This window comes from Rosa chinensis, chromosome 2 (genome assembly GCF_002994745.2).
Source record: "Rosa chinensis cultivar Old Blush chromosome 2, RchiOBHm-V2, whole genome shotgun sequence".
Taxonomy (NCBI): Eukaryota; Viridiplantae; Streptophyta; class Magnoliopsida; order Rosales; family Rosaceae; genus Rosa; species Rosa chinensis.
Window position 1 is genome coordinate 21,448,414 of NC_037089.1, and position 22,939 is coordinate 21,471,352.

The 22,939-nt window shown below is 36.0% G+C and overlaps 2 protein-coding genes and 2 non-coding genes across 7 annotated transcripts; all 4 read right to left on the reverse strand.

Annotated features, from left to right (window-relative positions):
• Positions 1–1,276: 1,276 nt before the first annotated feature.
• On the reverse strand, positions 1,277–2,853 carry LOC112183892. The gene is made up of 3 exons (XM_024322209.1): positions 2,815–2,853; positions 2,029–2,121; positions 1,277–1,945 (listed from the first exon to the last, which is right to left on the reverse strand). The coding sequence occupies exons 1-3, from the start codon at positions 2,851–2,853 to the stop codon at positions 1,277–1,279; spliced, it is 801 nt and encodes a 266-aa protein (XP_024177977.1).
• A 385-nt stretch (positions 2,854–3,238) lies between these two features.
• TRNAN-GUU lies at positions 3,239–3,312 on the reverse strand. Its single transcript has one exon. It is a non-coding gene; the product is annotated as a tRNA-Asn (tRNA).
• Positions 3,313–3,379: 67 nt separating this feature from the next.
• On the reverse strand, positions 3,380–3,452 carry TRNAF-GAA. Its single transcript has one exon. It is a non-coding gene; the product is annotated as a tRNA-Phe (tRNA).
• Positions 3,453–14,967: 11,515 nt separating this feature from the next.
• Positions 14,968–21,888, reverse strand: LOC112190368 (MADS-box transcription factor 23). Of its 4 annotated transcripts, none has more exons than XM_040515292.1 (9): positions 21,781–21,853; positions 21,491–21,705; positions 19,867–19,945; positions 16,585–16,646; positions 16,213–16,312; positions 16,027–16,068; positions 15,879–15,920; positions 15,483–15,637; positions 14,968–15,369 (listed from the first exon to the last, which is right to left on the reverse strand). In XM_040515292.1, the coding sequence occupies exons 2-8, from the start codon at positions 21,670–21,672 to the stop codon at positions 15,512–15,514; spliced, it is 633 nt and encodes a 210-aa protein (XP_040371226.1). In that variant the 5' UTR covers positions 21,673–21,705; positions 21,781–21,853; the 3' UTR covers positions 14,968–15,369; positions 15,483–15,511. The 4 variants fall into 4 exon arrangements, with proteins under 4 accessions (XP_040371226.1, XP_024185572.1, XP_024185570.1 ...); XM_024329802.2 differs by having other exon boundaries at positions 14,969–15,369; positions 21,823–21,888; XM_024329804.2 differs by having other exon boundaries at positions 14,968–15,366; positions 21,491–21,847.
• Between the last annotated feature and the right edge of the window lie 1,051 nt (positions 21,889–22,939).

A 22,939-nucleotide genomic window follows, 5' to 3' on the forward strand; every position in this document is an offset into this window, starting at 1 on the left:
TGTCTTTTCAGCTGGTTCCCTAAGTAAGGTACAACCTGGATTCATCTACTCATCGATCTTCACCAAGATTTAACGTTTTGTTTCCTCATCTTGTACTTCAGCCCACTCTGCTAATCGATCTAAATGTGGTTTTGCAGGAACCTTTTCATGTACTTTCGAGTCTTCCACAGTTGTTCCGATCTCTAACTTTCTCCAATGGCGGTGCACAGATGATATTGGTATGGGACGATCACAACACTTATATTCAGCTATCTCATGTGCACAAGGCAACCCATGCGTTTTGCGAATATCACAATTTCTGATCCAATATATTCAGCACTGTGTAATAAATAAATTAATATAGTCAGTAACATGAATAAAATATATCACACAATTAAAGACAATTAATATTGAGCTACCTGTTCGCTTCACACACGATCTTGTTCAACGCAGAGATGGACACAAATCCTATCAAATCCCTCAAGTATGCATGCCTGAACTCGTGTTGCACAAAGCATCTACTCTTTTCAAATGAAGCCTTAACTTCAATGTGATGTAAACACAATAAAGAGTGAATATGATCCCATGATACACTAAAGTCAAGTTGTGAAGACTTAAGCTCTCGCTTAAGCTTTGCATGTGCACTCTCCGCCCTAGTCAAAAGATGAATCGTTAAGTAAATTAAGCAAAGGCATCAAGATAAATATTGGAATAAGACAATACAAAACTATTACCGATTAGAAGTTCTTGTACCAAGATGCATGTATTTGTTTGTCCATGATGCAACAAACATTTCCTTATACTTATTCAGCCAATTGGTCTTCAAATAATTTATCTCTTTAGGATATGCAAAATATTTTGATTCAAGTGTTGCAAGGCTCCTCAAATAATCATCCTCAGTGATGGAATCCACCAAGCTATTTTAATCCCTAATAAACATTTCCCACCCGGCTGCTGTTGCAAAGCTTCCCTTGTATTTTTTCTGTACATTTTTACTAATATGCCACTTACACAAAATCCGATGAGCATCGGGAAATACTTGTTCAATGGCTTTCATGAGTGCTAATTCACGATCTGTGACAATAACCCCAGGCATAGAATCACTACCCAGAAGTGTCTTCAGCCTGCTCAATGCCTATGCGTAATTATCTTCTGTCTCTTTTGACATTTGAACATATGCAACATTGAAAGTTTTTTCAGTACATGTAATCCCTACAATCTCGAATAGAAGAAAACGATACCTATTTGTTTTGTAGGTGCAATCCATGATAAGTACATGCGGGAATGTACGTAGTATCTAAAGACTAAAGGGATGACACCAAAATAAGTCGGTGACCACATGATCTACATTCCTATGATGCTCAATATACTGATGGTCATGCAAGTTCTTGAGCAACTGTTGCATCTGAGTTCTGCCTGCCCTAGCTCTAACACTAGCAACATGCCTAGCATTGTATATTGTTCTCAACGTTGATGTATTACTTGGATCTTTGCTCTTAATATCAGCTAGTATATCTTTGGGTCTGATTAAACTTTTGGACATATTTACCAACAAGTCTTGTTCTTCTCTAGTTAACCGTCCTGCATAAGAATGACCTTCAAGATATGATGGGGCAACATGATTGTGTACTCCACATGCAACCTCAAGTATCCACTCATCTGCACCAATGTTGAAGGCTTTCAATAAGAATGGACATTGACATTTCTTTGTTGCAGTCAACCTTGGGCGTTGTTCATTAGACTTGTTAATATCTACTTGAAACTTGTGGATATCTTCGCCATCCATCTTGATCTTCCCCTTAAACTTTCTGTATTTGCCACTTCTCTCACAACAAAATCTTATTTTTGGTTTCCTCTTCTTATTACCCCAATTTGCTGAATCAGATCTCTCAATCACAATCACACAATTGTTTTTCTTTCCTGTTGTATGGATCCATTGAAGTAATGCAGCCTTACTTTCAAAAATCTGCACAAAGCAACACATTTAATTTGTAATCCAACCTAAATAAGGTCCATTAATAATTTAAATCAAACTGAATGAAATATTACCTGATGCGTTGTGAACTCATTAGTATAATTACGTGAACAATCTACTCTAATTCCTTTATATCTAGTAGAGGCATCACCATGCTGGACTTCAGCCTAGGATTTACAAAAGTTAAAATAAGTGAAGAGTTTGAATCTTCTTAAGAATGCAAGAACATAGTTTATGACAAGCTGAAAACTCAAAACACACCATAATTATTGTGTCAGTACTTGAAGCTCACGGTTGACTATCTTGGTTACCCTAATAGTCTAATGCTGCTAAACCCTGCTGCTTATTATTGTAGTTTTTTTTTTTTTTCATCGAGAAGACTCAAAAGAGCCTCGAATCTTCACATTGTAGGCTTCTAAGAACTTATAAACTATCTCTCACTTGTTCTGTTTTATGACAGACAACTCGTACACTCACTTTAAAAGAACCATATAGCACAAACCTATCAAATGGAGATTCTTAGCACAAACCAAAAAAGTAAACTGTTCCAGTATCTAATTGCCAAAAGCTATAGCACAGTGCCTACTTTTTATTAAGTACAAGATAAGCAATGGCAGACTAGTCACTATGACTTTTTTCAGAGCTCATCTTCATGAAGTAGCATATTAGGTATTTCCTTAGAAACTGGAAACCGATGACCAGTCTCAGGGCAAACAAGAGCACACCCTCCTCAAGAACAAGCTCCAAAAGATCATCATGGAACTTTTGCAGAAGATAAAATTCCCATCATTTAACAACAATTGAAATTGAAAACCTAAATTTCGTAGTAGATGAAAGATAGAGAAGGAGAGAAGTCATACCTCAATTGAGGGCTGAGAAACACCAATATCAGTATCCATTACGCTAATTATCATTTAGAACTATGGATGTTCATCAATCAGTGTCGTTAACTATTTCTAACTAGGGTTCTAAGTTTATTCATTCACGTTATTCGCGTAAAGGGGAAGAAAACTCTAAAGCGGGATATAGTATATTCTAACTATGTTTCTTTATTTCTGATTTACATGTCTCTTTTGGTAATTTAACATACCCATAAAATCTGATATTGGGTATATGAAAAAAGGAATGTGTATCTAGTATTTTGCTATGTGTGAATAACATTTCTCATATATATATATAGACTTATATAGTATAAAAGTATGAGAACTTCACTCATACTGCCGTGGGCTTTTTGATGAGGTCTAAACATAAACCATTTGAAAAAGAGAAGAAAAAATATTAGGACGCTAGAAGGAGGGCTTGAACCTCCGACCTTGTGGTTAACAGCCACACGCTCTAGCCAACTGAGCTATTCCAGCTTATTGATATATTGCCCCATGTTTATAAATAAATAATTCAAAATTAGTGAAATACAACAAAATAAAATGCGGTGAAGGTGGATCGAACACCTGACCTTCAGATCTTCAGTCTGACGCTCTCCCAACTGAGCTATCCCCGCAGATGCAATTGGTTTGCTTATGTTAACAAATTAACATAACAAAAAATGAATGATAAGATTCTAAACTCGGGGTCTGCTACACTGTCGCCGTTGTCCTCTGATAGTCTGATTCTTATCTCTTCTCTTGGAAATTACAGAAACACGACAAGTTCCGAGTCCCCACAAATTTTGGTGGTGGGTGTGGATTTCTCTCTTTCTTATCTTGAAAAGTTTTCAACTTTTCATGGCTGTCAACAATTCCTTTTAATCATTTTGCTTCAGGTTGCTTTTTCAATTTGTCTACGAGCTAATTATTGCTAACTACGTGCCTAATTTCTTACTTGGTTTTTTTTTTTTTTTTTTCCTTTCTCTTTCCTTCGTTCAGATTGATCTCATCATTAAGGCAGACATGTCAATGAACATGATATCAGTTGAATGAGCCTACACACATCCGAACTAGCGTACATCAATCGTGTTATGTGTGTGGTACGGCTGACCAATTAGTGTATATGCATGATGTGTTTTTGGTATTTCACTTTAATATATAAAATGTGGATAATTTCATAAAAGAATTAAGGTTTTGTGATTTTTAGTTAGGCATCCGTACTAGCCACGTGACAAGCCTGTCGTATGCAAGACTTTGTCTAATTATATATCATGTAAAATTGGATTCCCGGCCAATTTCTACTTGATCGTTTAGCGAGAAAAGAGTTGCAAAATGTAATTTGAGGTAGAATTTGTATATGCTTATAAATTCTTGAATGTATAATTGTAAGGAGTTCGCTCGAAGATTTAGCAAAAGAAATTGAATTAAGGTAACAAACAAGCCTCACCAAGTTTGTTTGCAGGGTTGACACCCCATCAGGCATATGCCTCATACTGTTTAGCTCAATTTTTAACTCATGACACCTAATTGAATTTCTTAAATTTCTTTTTTATTCCGTTTGGTTATGCTCCATTATGTTTTTTTTATAAAAACAGGGTTATCATCATAACCCTCTTTCTACATGTTCTCTTCTTCGTTTCTTTTAATTTCAATAAAATTCCTCTTGCTTAAAAAAATTATAAGTACGTTCAAAAAATAAAAATTCTAAGTTAAGATGAGATTTCAAATCTAAATTATATCCAAGTTTGTCAAGAGAAAGAAAATATGGTAAGTTTGAAGTTTTGGTAGATAACATAAAAATCCCCAGCCTTCTTCTCACATCCATGCTTAGAATAACCCACCAAAACTATTATTCTAGGACAATTGGTGTGAATATGCTTTTGGGACATGTGAGGTTTTGTCTGTCTCTACAATGTGCCATCATATTCATACTCAAAACATGTATAAGGCCCACGAAATCGGTGGTAACCGATGACATTTTACGTTGATCATGCTTTTAATATAATCAGTACCTACATATAGATATACAGGTAGCATCATCTTCCCCCAACTCACATTGCCCAAGCTGTAGTACTGGCAACAGCTGCAAACCTATACACCGAGAACTAGCTTGCTTGTTCGGTAAAACTACTCAATGGAGGGGGATCTTCCTCCCAGGCGATCGACTTACCTTCCGGGGTGCATGATGTCGCCGTCGTGCTTCCCGGTGCAGGAAGAAATGGGATACACTCGCATGGAGAGCTGTGGCAAAAACAAGAGAAGCCGGAGATGGCGAAGCTTTCTCAGGAGAATGGTGAGCGATAGGCGCAGAAGCAGAAGCATATATGGATCAAGCAAAGCTGTGTCATTTCAGTATGATGCGGTGAGCTATTCGCAGAACTTCGACGAAGGGTGTCACTTGTACGAAGAGCCCGGACGCCGTTCAAAAGTGTTTAACGATGTCAGGTGGGATGGTGATCTAGATCGGTGATGTTCCGATGACTAGCTAGAGCTAGCTAAGTTATAAGCTAGCTAGTTGTGTATGTATAGATTCATCAACATTTTGCTCAAACTTATTCAGAATTTCAGATCTATGGAAATCTGAGTGTTGTGGTTTTCCCCTGTCATGCTCAGTCGTCATTGATATATTGCCTATTTCGTTTTCCTTTTCAAAATTCATATCCTAGTAGTACCAGTTTGAACGTTAATTAAGATGGAGAAATTTAGATGTTCTTCTTTAGCTGTAGTTCTAACTACCTTTGAGACTAAAACTTTATAGGTTTCAATCTGTTTTATTAAAGAACAAAAGTTTTTTTATAACGATCTGACATGAATAGATCGGGCATCTGCACACACACACACACTTGAAACGATTAGCTGGTAAGTCAATTCCTCACATCCACATATTCATGTGAAAAAGAAACATGGAAGTATATATTGAACTGTTTTATTTTAGCTATCCTGGTGACATATATTGTTGGATCTTAAACTTGATCCCTAATGTCTTTAGTGGCTGAGGTGTTAGGCTACTGTTACCTTGTCTCTCTTTTCGTTTGGTTCTTATTGCCAAGAAAAGTTGTTGGGCATTTTATTTTACACCCAAATTTAATTACACCTATTAAATTAAACTCATCTATAATTTTTTTTAATATACACCCAAATCTGTTGATTAGGTTGATTACATAAATAAATTCTCATTAAGTGACATAGAAAATAAAACATGTTTTTGTCAAAAAATTCTTAATATGCTACAAGCTCTAAACAAATACACTTGATGAACTAGACCACTGATTGAAGCTTTGGTAATCAATATCTAGATCGAGGTTTATATTTGATTTTTTCTATTTTGTGGTCTGTTTTTTCTATATAAAAGGTATATAGTTATATTTTTCATATAAACACTTGAATGGAAAGCAAACATAGGTTAATAATGTTAAAGGAAAAACACATTATGTGTCTTCGTCAAAGTGATTGACGGAGAGGAAATCAAGAAATTAGCAATTACCATCAATCAACAATGATTACGGATCAATCAGCATTTAATGTCATCATTGTAATTGATATTTCCGTGGTAATTCACTCCCTATATAAAGGGGCTATGAAATGAAATGAATAGACCAATTCCAATCTCAATTTATTTTTACACGTTATCAGCACGCTCAAAGCAAATAGCCAAAAAAAAAATTTCATAATTTTCTAGTTTCTTTTCTCTTCCCTTCGAAGAAAAAAAAAACCAAAAAAACAACCCCAAAGGTCTGCATTTCTTCTCTGGACACCCGCGTTCCCCTCTGGACACCCAAGCTTGACCCGACCCGAACGGGATTTCGATCAGGTTCCACGCCCAGCTCCGACGTGCCCAGCCACTCCATGGCGCCTGTGATCCGTCTCCAACACTGGTCCCAGCCCCGCGAGACCCGAATGCAATTGCTGACGTCGAAGAACTTCGACCAAACCAGAGACATCCTCGACCTAGACTTCGGCACTAACCCCTGACCGTGTGAGATTTCTCGACTCACCACGACTCACCGTCCAAATCCGATCTACCTGCAGCATCAGATTTTGAGGATCCGACCTGCACTTGCTCCTCACACTCCGACCAGCAGGTTTTTACGAACTAGACCTGATGTTCTCCAGTGTATTTCCTACCTAGACTCGTCGAAGAACGACGAACGAGATTCCGACGACTCAAGAGCAATCGCAGCCGTACCCAGACCTCCGACGATCAGAATTGCCGAACAAGTCACGGACCAACCTGCTTCGACGACCCAGATTCAGGCCCTAGATCCGTTTGCTGCACTCGACCCATTTTTGGGTCCATTTCCAGTTGGGATGTTGACCCAATTCCAACTAAAAAAAAAACAAAAGAAGGCAGGCCCTGCAGCCCAACAACAACAGAAAAAAAAAAAAGCAGGCCTTGCGGCCCAAAATTTAAAAAAAAAAAAAAACAAGGAGGGAAAAAAAAAAAAAAAAATAGGCCGCCAGAAAAGAGAAAAAAAGGTCCACTACTGAAAAGAGAGGAAGCGGCCAAGTTTTCACATGTCCAAAAACATCGCTATGCACGCCTGCATCAACACGCGCGTGCGCTAGGATTGTTTTATTTTCTCGACACCAAGTATGTTCTCTTTTATTTATTTAATTTCATATTATGGTATATTTAATTATTTATTTGAGCATGCTTTATATTTTATTGTGTATGTTTTTATCATGAACTTTTGAGCATGTTTAGTTCGATAATATTGACATTTTTAAGCATGTCTTGTTCTTTATGTTTTATATAATTATCTTTAATCATGATTATATATTTTACAGTTTATTTTTTGTAAAATTTCAAGCATGTTCTGCGAATTTTATTTACATTTATTTATTTACGCATGATATATTATTGCTATTATTATGTGTAACATATATTTTGTTGTATATTTATGACATTTGAGCATGCCATATACTTTATTTATATATATGCTATGTTCTATTTATTATTACATGTGCTATGGATATTTTTAGAATGCAACATATACTCCATTTTACCATGATAAAGAAAATTCATGCGCATTACACATACACACTTACCGTGATAAAACATTTTCACATAGTATTGAAAAATGTGACCATTATGAATCTTGGTCTTGAAATGTAATTCACATTTTTGGAAAATAATTTACGTGGATTTCTTTATGACTGCAGAATTTATATCTTCTCTCTTGTTTATGTAGATGGCTAATCCAACTCGACTTGAATTTGACATTTTGGACTCAGAAGGACTTGAGTACCACTGTTGGGTTTCCGATGTAGAAACTACCTTTGTGGCAAAAGACTACACTACCACCATCAAAACTCCCACTGACCTCAAAGACGATGGACCGTCTGACAAGGTGAAAGCAAATGCCTTAATGTTTTTAAGGCGACATATTGATCCTAGCCTATGCTGGGAGTACCTTCAGTTGAAGACACCCAAAGAACTGTGGGATGCCTTTACGTTTTGGGAACATTCATGATACTTTACTTCCAGAACTGACTGTTCAGTGGAATGAAATCCGCTTGCTTGACTACAAGAGGGTCAATGACTTCAATAAGGACACGTTGCACCTCAAGGCACGTCTCAATTTCTGTGGAAAAGAACTCACAGAAGATGATATAATCCAAAAGACTTTTTCCACTTTTCCTACTTCAGCACTTATCCTAGCAAACCAGTATAAGCTGGAGTACGACAACAAAAGAATCACAACCTTCAATAAGCTAATCAACCTACTGCAAGTAGTTGAGAGGCATATTGAGGTTCTCTTGAACAACAATGTCAGGCCCACTGGGAAAAAGAAAATTCCCGAGGCCAATTATGGCAAAGTGAAAGGTGGAAAGAGCCTCAATGCAAAGGGGGTTGGACGTGCTGATTCCTACCCACGTGGCAATAATGCACCACATGGCAAGGGACGTGGGGGTAGTGATATGGGCCGTGGAGGCCCTCCCAATGTATGATACAAAGATGGTGGTGCTGGCCCTAATGGTCATGGAAACAAGGTGCAAAGGGCACAGGGCACCGATAAACCCTTCAGTCAAACAGGAAAGAGTTGATAAATTAGATTTCTGAACAAAACCTTGATTTGATTACTGTTGGCTTGTTAATAAATTTCGGATCTTATTCTAAAGCAATGAATTCGTTCGACTTTTATTTACTACATATAATCACATGGTTCGAAATAGCACTATAAAGATGTAAAACAATCCATCTAGAAAAAAGAAAAATTTAGAATGAAAAGATTATCATTATACCTAAATAGAAATACTCTAAAGAATATGAGATATATTTAAAGTCAAAGACGCTCTACATGCACCAAGAGCTAATCAAACCTTGTTAAGTTTCAAAGATATTCGTGCCAATGGTTATCATGTAGAAACTATGAGAATGAAACTGAATACTTTTATATTACCTCTAATGAATGTGGAAGGAAATACATTTTAGAGAAACTTATGAGTCAATCTAGTGGATTGTACCTCACTACGATTCGGATCATTGAATCCTATGTTGTCACCAATAATGAAATGTGGGACACTGACTCATACAGGTTTTGGCATGACCGCCTAGGGCACCCCGGTCGTGACATGATGATCCGTATTTTAAAAAATTCACACGGACATCCCTTCTTTCGAGTGAAAAATAAAGTGGGACAAAAATCTGCCACATTGCAAGGTGTCGGTCCTAGTACTGCTCAAATGCAGCCATTGCCTTCTGAAGTACCAGAAGCACTACCTCCCTCCCATTATGCCTCATTGACTATTTCAAAGGCACATCACTCGTTTTGCAAAGCCTGCTCTTTAGCAAAAACAGGATCGAGACCTTCCTATGCTAAAAATACAAAACAAAACATTCCATTCTTACAAAGGATACATGGTGATATCTGTGGATCTATCCATCCAGAATGCGGACATTCAAGTACTTTATGGTTCTGGTGGATGCTTCGACACGATGGTCATGTCGCTTTATTGTCTACAAGAAATGCTGCATTTGCAAAACTCCTAGCACAAATTATACTTTTAACTGCTCACCACCCTGATCACCTTATCAAGTCTATAAGGCTTGATAACGCTGGAGAGTTTACATCAAAAGCATTTGATGATTATTGCATGTCTATTGGGATCGATGTAGAGCATTCTGTACCCCATATGCATACACAAAATGTTCTCGCAGAAGCCACCATCAAAAGGCTATAGATGGTGGCTAGGGCATTGGTTATGTGCACCAACCTACCTATATCTGCATGGGGTTATGCAATATTGCACGCAACTTTACTTATTCATTTCAGACCCACTGCTAGCCAACCATTTTCTGCGTACCAGTTAGTAACTAGATATAAGCCTGACATTTCACACTTATGCATATTTGGTTGGAAAGTATATGTGCCTATTACGCCCCCATAGCGCACTAAAATGGGTCCTCAGAGACGATTAAGTATTTATGTTGGATACGAATCCCCAACAATTATCCGCTACTTGGAACCCTTGACAGGCAATCTCTTTACCGCTAGATTTGCGGATTGTCACTTTGATGAGACAGTCTTCCCGTCGTTAGGGGGAGATAGGAAAAAGGATTTTCCAAAGGAACGACATGAATTGTAGTGGTTTGTCCCCACTCTGTCTCATTTTGATCCCCGCACTTCACAATGTGAAAGTAAAGTGAAAAGAATAATCGATCTTCAGAACGTAGCAGATTTGATGCCTGATGCGTTTACTGATATCGCAAAAGTGACGAGATCACATATACCAGCTGCAAATGTGCCTGCAAGGTTAAAAGTCCCCAACAAAGGGCACGGTGCCGCAGATAGAGGCACTGCATACTTAGTGGCGGTGTGGTTGAGGCCGTGGCTCCCCAAAGGAAGAGAGGAAGGCCACTTGGTTCGATTGATACTCACCCAAGGAAGAAGAGGGCGAGTAAGGCACAAACTGATCCATTAATTATCAATGTAGAGAACCCCTCTCATGAGATTGTCTCTGATTATAGTTATGTCCATGAATCAATATTGGAGGATGCTCCGATATTTGAAATGATTCAAGAGAATAAAGAAATCTCAATGGATTATGAGAGTTTGTATGAGTTGATAGAAAGATCTTCCATACATATTGATGATGTATTTGCATACACTGTTGCTCAAGAAATCATAGAGCACGAAGATATCGAACCACGCTCTGTTGCAGAATGCCAACAAAGAGCATATTAGCCTAAATGGAAAGAAGCAATTAAGGGAGAACTAGATTCTCTGGCAAAGAGACAGGCATTTGGTCTGGTAGTGCTAACCCTACCAAGTGTAATGCCTGTAGGACATAAATGGGTATTTGTCAGAAAGCATAATGAGAAGAATGAAGTCCTGAGGTACAAGGCTCGACTTGTGGCGCAAGGTTTCTCACAACGCCCTGAAATTGACTATGAGGAGACATACTTTCCCGTAATGGACGTTATAACGTTCCGCTACTTAGTTAGCTTAGTAGTTTTCGAAGGACTGAAAATGCAGCTCATGGATGTGGTTACTGCATATCTCTATGGGGATCTAGATTTAGATATATATATATATATATATATATATATATATATATAAGTGCCTAATGGCCTTACATTACCCAAGTCAAGTGACTTTAAACCATGGAGTGCATTTGCAATTAGGTTGAAACGCTCACTTTACGGATTGAAACAATCAGGGCAGATGTGGTATACCCGTTTAAGTGACTACTTAAGTGGGAAGGGATATAAGAATGATGAATTATGCCCTTGCGTATTCATAAAGAAAACAAGTTCCGGATTTGCGATTGTAGCAGTATATGTCGATGATATGAACATAATAGGTACTCTTGATGAAATAAGAGAAACCACGAGCTACTTGAATCCGAATTTGAGATGAAAGATTTTGGGAAAACTCGATTTTGTCTAGGCCTTGAACTAGAACACCGAGTTTGTGGAATACTAATCCACCAGTCTGTGTATGTCCAAAAGTCAGGCGATTTAACATAGACAAAGCGCATCTTGCTAGAACTACCATGATCGGTCGAAGTTTAGATGCAAGGAAAGATCCATTTCGTCCAAAGGAATATGACGAAGAGGTGTTGGGAGCTGAAGTTCCCTATCTAAGTGCAATACGCGCATTGTTGTACTTAGCCCAATGTACTTGACCAGACATTTCATTCTCAGTGAACTTGTTAGCTAGATTTAGCTCAGCGCCAACACAGCTTCACTGGAATGGTATCAAGAACATTTTTCGATACCTAAAAGGAACCATTGACTTGGGACTGTTCTTTTCCTACAGAGAGACAAGAGGGACCGCAGATGGAACTGCAATTCCTAAAGGAAATGTTGATGGCGAAAGCGCCACTCACTGCACCGAAATGCCAAATGACGTTTTGGTTGGTTTTGCTGATGCTCGGTACCTCTCTGACCCACATAAAGGTTGTTCCCAAACTGGTTATGTATTTATCATTGGGAACACGGCGATATCTTTGAGATCAACCAAGCAAACCCTTGTGGCTACCTCCTCGAACCACTCAGAGATCATTTCTCTACATGAGGCGGTTCGTGATTGTGTATGGTTAAGAGCTATCATCACACATATTCGAGGGACTAGTGGTTTGAGTTCTACCACTAAAGAGCCTACTTGCATTTATGAAGATAATGCAGCTTGCATCGAACAGATGAAGATAGGATATATCAAGGGTGATAATACAAAACACATATCGCCAAAGTTTTTCTACAATCAACAACAACAGGCTCTCCTCAAGATTCAAGTGAATCAAGTAAGGTCTGAGGAGAATGTAGCAGATTTGTTCATCAAATCATTGTTTAAGGCCATATTTGAGAAACATGTGAAAATCATAGGAATGCGAAGACTTTCTAAGCTCCCCTGATTAATGTAAGTATCAGGGGGAGGTGTAGACGTCAGGGGGAGTCTAACACACACATGTCATACTCAAATGTAAAAGGTGCGTTGTGCTCTTTTCCTTCGACCAATGTATATTTTTTGTCCCATAGGGTTTTTATTGTTATTTGGCAAGGTTATTAGTGAGGCAATAACTTATGCTCCATTTAGTCTTTGACTTGGCACAAGGGGGAGTGTTAAAGGAAAAACACATTATGTGTCTTCGTCAAAGTGATTGAAGGAGAAGGAATCAAGGAATTAGCAATTACTATCAATCAGCAAGGATTACGGATCAATCAGCATTTAATGTTATAATTGTAATTGATATTTCCGTTGCAATTCTCTCTCTATATAAAGGGGCTATGAAATGAAATGAAATGAGTAGACCAATTCCAATCTCAATTTACTTTTACAAATAACATATTATACAGTTGTTCTATTTGTAAGGTATGTATTAATAAGGTACCTGATCATTAGAATACTTTTTTTTATTTTTAGATAATTTGATTTCAGGTATGTATCTAACATATAGGAGGCTTAGTTTTTGGTTTATACATTCGATTACAGCCATTATAGCCTAAATGTTAATGGGTTTCGCATTTTTTTTATTTTTTGAATAGGCCTGAGGGGCAATAATATCATTCATCACAAGCTAGAATAGGCCGTTACATACCCTTCCACTGCCAGTTAAGGACATAGGCAGACAAGAAGATAGTGGTAGTACCCACAATGGTACATAGAAATAGACATACTCATTAGACATCAAATATGTAAAGATAGCGAGGATCCTCCATTGGTACTACGCCGGAGGCGCTAGAGATCTAGGTTCCTAATACAATAAACATTATTGTAATTAGACAAAAGCAAAAAACATAGGGTTGGGCCAAGGGCCTAAATCCTAGCCCAAATAGCAATGGATTAGAGCAAAACCCTAGCCCAACAGTTCGCGGCCCAACTGGGGTAGTCCACCAAGGAAGCTTGCTCCAGGCCCAGCAGCTTGATTCTGGCCCAGTCCACCATCTTCTTCCATTCCCTTGTCGTCCGTCACCTTCTGGCAGTGTTCCAGCCTATCCATATCGCCGATCCTCGTAGACACGATCCACGCCGCTGACCATCGTCTTCCCGAGCCATGCCGTCGATATGCATCATCATGGAACAACCCTGTCCTCGTTCTGGGTTCTCACATCCAAGAGACCCGTCGCAGGGACCGGTTACCGACCGGTAACAGCATGATCTGATCCTCCACCACAAGCCCAGCCTAACCGAAACTGACCAAACCGGGATCACAACCCCTATGACAAAATCCTATGGGTGTTAGATATTGATCTCCGTTTTGGCAGCAACCCCATGACCTGGGGAGGCCGGAGGCCACCCAAACGTCATGGTGTTGCCGGACGAGCACAATGTTGTAGCAAACGGAGAACTCCAGGATTTAGGGTTTTTCAAGGGGAGAGAGTTGATTGTAATATTTTTATTTTAATGGGTTTTGTATAACATCTCTGTATTAGAATTTATTATTATTTCCTGTATCATACCTCTTTGTTAGGTTTTCTATTATATTATATCTATGATTGTATAAACAAAAATGTTACACCTATGATTGTGGTATATATCATTGCGTGTCGATCTCTAATAAGCTTGAACGTTTCTATTATTTAAGTCCTACCTACATATATATATTTAGTAGGTACATTAGACATGTATTATTTGAGAGAATGTAAAAGGGCAAATTGGATATTTTATAAGGAAAAACTATTGATTATATATAGGCCTACAGTTTATATGGAAGGTTTTCTTTTTATATATTTATTATTATTTTTTTTTTTATGAATCACTCTATATAGAAGGTTTATCAATGTGATTTCGGTGTAAATTACAAGAAATGTATGTATGGGTTTTTTCTAATAGAAGGTTGAATTTTTGGGTCTATATCTAATTTTCTCATTTTTAAGGTGTAGTACTGTTGGTGTATCTTGCTTTTGTGATCCATCATCCATGATTCAGTATGGACTTCGACTTGAACACATTCATGTCGATGTCTTCTTTGGTAAACTTGTGCTCCGACATGTTTCCTAGGTATTTTGGGTAAAAGGAAATTCTTCTACCCTTTTAAGAAGGTGCTCATTTGCCATCAAACGTTTATTTTTCACTACACTATGGACAGAAGTACCAAATGAGGCCATGCCATGATGAAGTATAATTTTTTCCCGATCGAGTCAAGATAATACAAGTATCATGTTGGAAGTTAACCCTTAACACAAAAGTATAAAAAGAAAAAATAGGCCAGCTAGAATTTTTGGTCTTGCCACATGCCGTCATCTGCTGATAATATTTGGTCGTAGCAAAAGTTTTATTAGAACAACATAAAGACTATGCATGGTCTAGCTTGTCCATAACATACAACCAATCCAAAGGACCAAACGGTCAAAAGACGAGAGCAACAACTAAAGTTTAGCCAAAACCATCATTTGCTGATGACTTTAACTAAATTCATTATAGTTAAACATATATCAGGATCATAAGTTTCGTTGAGCTGTTCTTCTTGTTCATCTCCATAAAAAAAAAAAAAGGATCGGAAAAGCACTCTTCTGTACTTGCTTGGGACATAAGGTATGTTGTTTAGGGCAAGTAGGTTAGCATTTGTCCAAAATCCTCACACACTTCTTTGATATATAGACTGCTGCAGAGTTTCGTAACCATATTTCAGATAAAATTTTCAACCAAAAGAAATTCAGATAAATAGCTCTCATAGCACTCGCTTAGAAAAAAAATGTGAAAAACGATTTTACATACCCCCATTCTGTTGCTCTTATGTGTGCCTCTTAAGTTTGTTGGTCAGCTCGGCTTAGCTGAAGGTGGATGGGGAGATGTGACTCCTCACTTGTGCTCATGCCAAAGGGAATACAACCACTTCCACTTTCGGGATTCAGAGCGCTTGTGCCAAAAACCTGATATAAGAAACCTTATAATTAATTAATCCTGCTTATTATCGTATCTTTTTCAAATAAGGTAATGAGGCCTTATAATTTCTTGACGGTGCGTTTGGATGAGAAAATTATGAAATCCGTAGGAATTTATAAATGATGGAATCTTTAATTCCATCAATCTAAAATTGCATGTTCTAACTAAAGCAGAATATATATTCTTCTTCTTTAATTCCAATTTTTCTTGAAAACTGAGGTTTATTACCTTCTTGTACAGTTCCATATTTTGTTGATGAATAAAATTTCCCTGTAAGGAACAGATAAGAAGGAAACACTGATAAGGATAATAGTAGCACTTGGTAGGTACTAGGAAGTGTAACAAGGAATAATTAAATATTTGTTCTGGGAAAAACCTTCTTATTTAGGTCTTCAATTTCATCGGTCAATATTTTTTCCTGCAAGAGATTAAATTCATGTTATTTATCAGACTTACAGTATACTGAAAATTGATAGTCCTATGGGATTCTGCAACATATCCAAAAACAAATAAAGAAAAGAAGGAAATGAATATATTTAGAGACCGAAGCCTATGAACTGACCTTTTTCAGACGAATTCCCTGCAGACTGATTTCTAATTGATTTTCTAGACCCTTTAGCTCTTTTATAGTTAAACCACCAAGCTGTTCTCCCATGAACTGCCTGCATAGATATCGGAATCTGGATTAGTCTAATATATAGGTATTGATCTTCAATTTACTACAATGAAACTAAGATAAGCAGTTTGGATCATATGCTCACTTGTATCTTTCACCTGGTTATATATATGTTGTTAAGCAGATTAGCAAGTTATTGGAACATATGCTCAATGATATCATTTTCGCTTGAATACATATGCACATTATACATTATTGTCTTTATGTGTGTTTTCAAATATAATTGTAAAATTATAAAATGAAGGAGAAAGATTGTACCGGTGGTTTTCTCGCAAGTTCTGTAGTTGCTCCCGTAAGAGGGTGACTTCCCTTTGCCAAAACTAGCAAGTATGATAACTCAAGTTATATGCAACATTTTAAAAAAGCATTAATATATCCTTTCGAATAAAAAGAAATGAAGTTCTTTTAGATATATGGCTGAAGCATGTGACTGAAGAAATAACCTTCAAACCGGTTTCAAAAGAAGCAAAAATCAACAGTACAAGCTATTCAGCCCCCTTGGTTGCATATATGCCATTGGAAACTTACGTCTTGCTCATCAAGATCATCATTTAAATTTTTTTAGATTAGTAATTTTTCACATCGCTACAAGGGTAATTTGTTTACTAAACATCTTTCTTGCAGCATGTGTACAATTTGGTTTAGCTGATTGTTCCAACATATTCTACCAGTACGTCTTAATCAAGACAAACGAACTATCATATAATGGAATTATGTTACTTCAGTATTCCATCATCAGGACTTTGTTTCAGAAGATAAAATGTACAGCTCTACATCCCTGGCAGCTGAAATTTCAAAGATGGTTTAACGTCTTTTAGGTGGAGAATGCAACTACCCCTAATCTTATCTCTTCATGGTGGAGAATGAATACTTGACATGCATGTATTTGGTGTTCCAATGTGTGTTAGCACACAACTACGTTACTACATATCTTTGTAGTCAATCGAGAAATATATCCATATGTATATAACAAACACAAGTTTTTGCTCCGAACATAACCAAATGTACGAAGTTATCACAATCAGGTTGAAGTCAAACTAACTTAGTTAGTTGATCAGTGCCAAGGAAATTGATATACTACTATGTTATATTTTCTCTTTATGCCTGATGGTGGGGTAGAATGTAAGCTTTTCTGACATCTAGAATTTTTTTTTTTAAATCTCAAAGAAATTCTGATATATGTTCAAGATTCAGGAAAAACTTAAATCTACAGATTGACATAATTCCATTAAAGAATAGTTCGTTCGACTTGCTCAAGCAGGACTCTAGAATATTGTACTATTTTCTTTGTTTGTGATCCATGGAAGTACGGGGTCGGCTTGGGTACCTTGGTGTTTGCCATACCCTTTTTTTTTTTTTTTTTTTTACTTTTAGTAAATTAATATAGTGGAAACCTACTGAACTAGTCAACAGGTTATCCAATTAAATATCAACATGTGTCATTTTTAAAAATAAAATTTACCATATTAACAACACACTCTTTCTTGATATGTAACATTGTTAAAAATCATGTAACAAGTATTGTCAAAATAATAAATTACACATAGTTGAACTACAATTACGACTTATGACAATAGTTGTTGTGGTTATTGTAATTGAGTGGTCAAAGATGTAAATATCATATTTGGACAACTTTTATCAAATTTAGAACCTTGAGTATCAAGTGGAGAAGCTCCTTACAATACTGAGTTGTTACATATCTTTGGGTCTAATTTTAATTTTACCATGTTCACAACACAAATGTTGTCGGAATTGTAAAATGGTCGGTAATCTTGTAAATGGTATAGTTTTTGAAGTAATTACTACAATCAGAACAAAAGTTACTGCTTTACACCAATAATTGCAAGTTATGGTAAAATATGTAGTCATTGAGTAATTATTCCATTAATGATAAAAATATAAAGATTTACCACTTTGACAACAAATTTGTTGTTGCACTTGTTAAATTGTCCATAAATTAGTACATTAGTTTAGGTTGAGTAATTACTATAAATAGGACAAAAGTTACCGCTTTTACATCAATTGTTGTGATTGTGATAAAATGTGTAGTCATTGTAGTAATCATTTCATTAATGATAAAAACATAAAGATTTACCACTCTGACAACAAATTTGTTGTCATACTTGTTAAATTGTCTATAAATTAGTACATTAGTTTAGGTGAAGTAATTACTACAAATAGAACAAAAGTTACCGCTTTTACATCAAGTATTGTGGTTGTGATAAAATGTGTAGTCATTGTAGTAATAATTTCACTAATCATACATGTTCTATTTTATATAATATTTACCACTTTGAGGACTCATGTAACTACTTTGAGGACACATGTGGTAATTAGAAAAAAAAATCCACATTAAAGTAAATGAGGTCTTCGTTAGAGAAAAGTAGGTTCTCATTAGAGTAAAGTAGATTCTCATTTGAGTAAATAAGTCCTAAAGTAGGTTCTCATTTGACTACATTTAAAACAAATATTATTTATTTTTACACTAATTATTGTCGTTGTCGTAAAATTCATATAAAAAGAATTATATTTAGTTAAGGAAACTACTAATGATATAATTAATTGGCAATAAAGATTCTTAACTAATACTAATTTTGCGAACTTAGGTTAGAAGGTTTTTGTTTTTAATAAGGAAAAAACGTAATTTTCAATCAATTGTGTAATTGTCCATTAATAATAAGCATTAATTCACTAATAATAAAATTAATTAGTAATATAGACTATTTAACTAAAAGTAATTTGGTGAACTTAGGATAGAAGGTTCTTTTAATTTTTTTTAAAAAAGGAAAAATCATAATTGTCTATTGTTGATTGATAATCAAACATTAATTGACTTATTGTTTTCACCATCTTTATTGTTTTCAATTCAATTAGTAGTTTGTGTTACCAAAAAAATTAGAAAGGCTAAGGGCTAAACAAGTTACCAATTTGTTAAATATTTTGAACCATTGGATATATTACTAATCCAATGGTCCAAAATATTTAACAAAATGAGGGTATGGCAAACACCAAGGTATCCAAGAATTCTCCATGGAGGTACAAGCAACACGTACCGGGAGTTGATTTCGTTTTTATTGAAACCTAACAATACATATTCGGTGTTGAATGTCTAGAATTATAAGACATGCATGTCAATTCTTTTTGTTGATTGGTAACACAAAAAGGTTTATAGTTTTCTCACAGATCTATAAGATATTTTCTACAATGTTGAGGTAGATACTAGAGATATGGTCCATTGTATTCATGACGATATGATTAATATAGCTGGATAAAAAAATTATTAAAAAAAGTGATTAACTCATGGAAAACCTTTTCTCTTCAAAGATAGGAGATAAAGAATAAGAAATGAAGATTCATCAAGAATTCACCCTTGGTTGATGCAAGGAGGTTTTAAGATGGGAGAATTTTAATTTGATAATTATTTTAAGCTCAAATAAATAGGGGAAGAAAGAAAAAGAAACATAAACAATAAATTAGTAGTGATATGCTGGAATATAAAATTGTTGCAGAGAAGTTAAATGAGTGGTAGACGGAGAAGACCTTCATTTCTGATGCTGGATTAAGAAGTTGCTGGTTTTCCTCCTTGGTTTTGTTATATCTCTCTATGACTAATTTCATGCTGGAGGAAGGACATCAAGTAATCAGATGTTGCACAGTTGTTAAATTAACAAAATAAAAAAATTAAAAAAAGAAGTTTCCAGAGGACTTCTGAGAAAGTTGATGCGCAAACTCAAAGCCATGGTAGTACACTATATTACGAAAGTAAATGATATTGTTGAGACCCTATATATACTCGTAATTTAAATACGCAATGTATCATTATGACAGTACCTAGAGAGACTTAGACATAGTCTAATTCTAGTTATTTGGAAACCCTAGTTGCTTATTTCTAGTTATAAGCCAATTGGTTTAGAACTGTAATAGACGGAATCCCAACAGGCAACAGTGAAAATGGAACCTTTCATATTCTATCCAGAATTACATTTTAAACATCGCCTATGCAAAAATTCATTCAATAAATGATTCATTTAATCATCTAACTGATATCGAATAAATAGAGATTTTTGTCACAGCTAGGTTTTCATGATGAATTTTGATAACAATTAGATCATAACTAAACAATTTTCCATCATTGTGCAGTCAAAAAACACTTGTTAACCAATACAATAGCTAATATCTACTTATAATATGACACAAACATTGTGATAAAACATTATTGAGACAACTAATGTCATAGAAATATTACCATCCTAAACACGTACTATAGGAGAGAGCCTGCTTAGCTTAGACATATGCAGTTGACTTCATGACTAATGTTCTTGCGAGCTTCTAGCATCTTCATACATACCAAAAATAATTCAACTAAAACAATTTGATACATGCTTGTCATCCTATTTAGAAACTTCGATATATATCGGTGATTCCACAAAAACACATATTGATAGTGACAATCATATATTCATATGTATGTTACTATATTTTCTCCATGCTGCAGCCGTTCTTTTTAGTTTCACCTAATCTTTGGAGAATGGTGTTTAATCTCTTTTTGGACTACACTTAAATGATTTTGTTATTGCCCTTGAGGCTTTATATTATATTAATCACTTCAAGCTATAGCACTAGCTAGGCATGATAATATTCAAAAGAGTAAATCTTACCTTTATAAATGTATAACTGTCTGACAAAACATTGGTGTAGTCTGAAATTTTAGTAGATCATGATTACCAATATTTTTCTTTTCCATATTTTCAATCTCATCAATTTTTTTATATTTTTTTTTTATGAAAATCAAACTAGAAAATTTCTAAGCCAATTATGCTTTAAACTGAATATATCAGTTTACTGCTAATCTTTAAACCATTATCCTCTTTTTGTTTCTTAGATGAAACAACATGCATGCATACTTAATTCAACCTTAGATAAAACATTGATTAACCTAAGTATCTTTCCACAAACATTAATATATGCATAATACATCACATACTGTATATAAATATATGCATGATATATCCAGAAAATTATCAGATATGCTGGTGAAAGAATCTTCAAAATATAGAAAGAATAATGAAATATGTGATCGAAGAAAGCATGTAAACTAGCTGCAGTAACAAGAACCAAGGGATCGATATTTATACAGATCAAAGAATATTAATATTGGTCAAACCTGTTACTTGCACATTCATAAAGCTTCCCAGTGCTAGAGAAGATCAGAAGTCCAACTTCTGCATCGCATAAAATCGCCAACTCCTTCGCCTTCTTAATCAAACCCTTCCTACGCTTTGAGAAAGTCACTTGCCTGCTCGTACAATTATCAATCCTTCGGATCACGATCTTCCCTCTTCCCATATCCCTTATGTTCCTTCTGTAAATTTAAGGTTTCTGCAAAAAAGAAAAATTAGAATATTAGCTTGATGAATAGTGAAACTATTGTTAGCGTAAGGATTAAGGAGATAACTAAGAAGAAAAGCAGTGCATTGAGCTGAAGAACTGTAGTACTTATGGTATTGATCAATCTACGGTTTCTAAGCAGCTAGCTTAATTTGTGTTCGATTTGACTCACTAAGAGCTTTATATATAGACGAAAAGGTGGTCTAAGGGTGAAAGTATTTTTTTAATACCTTGATAAACCCAGTGGTTCTAATTAGTTTACTAGTATTAAACTTACATTAGTGGCTTGCACCATGTATAATTAAGTCATAAAGAATAAATATAATTATATATATATATATATATATATATATATGTGGCTATATGTAGTACTACAAATCTTTTTGTTTCTGGAGAGATTCTTACGTAGGGCAAACTTACCACGTGACTGTTAGGGCAGTCCAATCAGTGAACATGCAAGGGAGTGTTTTGTGTATTTAATTTTAATAAGTAAGGATAGGTTCGGAACATACTTAAATTTTTTTGGGTTTTGATTAGGCTGCCCCACCATCTAAGAATTTCTCTTGTTTCTATATGCTCTTGGATTCATCTGCCATATTAGTCTATGACACATGTGGGTATATATTGTTGTTGTTAATGATGTATTTTTTTGGGTTCTTGACCCAAAGCACCAAAATTGGCCAAAATGATCTCACTTACCTCAGTAACAGATTTTTATTCCAACGTCTAACCCATTTTAGAGAGAAATGACAAATTTACCTTCAACTTAATTAAACAACTACATCGATCAAATGCCACTCAATCTCCTCTCTCTCTCCAGCACGATGCAAACTCTCTCTCTCTCTCTCTCTCTCTCTCTCTCTCTCTCTCTCTCTCTCTCTCTCTCTCTCTCTCTCTCTCTCTCTCTCTCTCTCTCTCTCTCTTCACTCCGGCACGACGCCAGATTTCTCTCTTTCTCTCTCCCCGACACTCCACTGTTGACGATGTTGTCACCAGCGAAGTTGCCAAAAGCGACGGCGACGAGAGCCTCCAAATGCAGATCGAGCCTCTGCGTGACGTGTCGTAGCTCGAGAAGTGGCACCGGTGTCTTATCCACCGTTGGTGCGAGGCCGTGAAATGATCAAATACTTGAGAACCTCTTAGAACAGAGCGACGATGTGAGGGGGGAGAAGCAGTTTGAAGACGACATCGTTGTGGACGAAGAGGATCTCAGTGACAACGGAAT

Coding starts and splice junctions, on each gene's coding strand:
- LOC112183892 (XM_024322209.1), bottom strand. CDS start 2,853: ATGGATACTGATATTGGTGTTTCTCAGCCCTCAATTGAG. Junction 2,122..2,814: donor TTTCTCAGCCCTCAATTGAG/GTATGACTTCTC, acceptor TGTAAATCCTAG/GCTGAAGTCCAGCATGGTGA. Junction 1,946..2,028: donor ATGAGTTCACAACGCATCAG/GTAATATTTCAT, acceptor TGCTTTGTGCAG/ATTTTTGAAAGTAAGGCTGC.
- LOC112190368 (XM_040515292.1), bottom strand. CDS start 21,672: ATGGGAAGAGGGAAGATCGTGATCCGAAGGATTGATAATTGTACGAGC. Junction 19,946..21,490: donor TATGAATGTGCAAGTAACAG/GTTTGACCAATA, acceptor TCCTTCCTCCAG/CATGAAATTAGTCATAGAGA. Junction 15,638..15,878: donor ATATGGAACTGTACAAGAAG/GTAATAAACCTC, acceptor TTCTTATATCAG/GTTTTTGGCACAAGCGCTCT.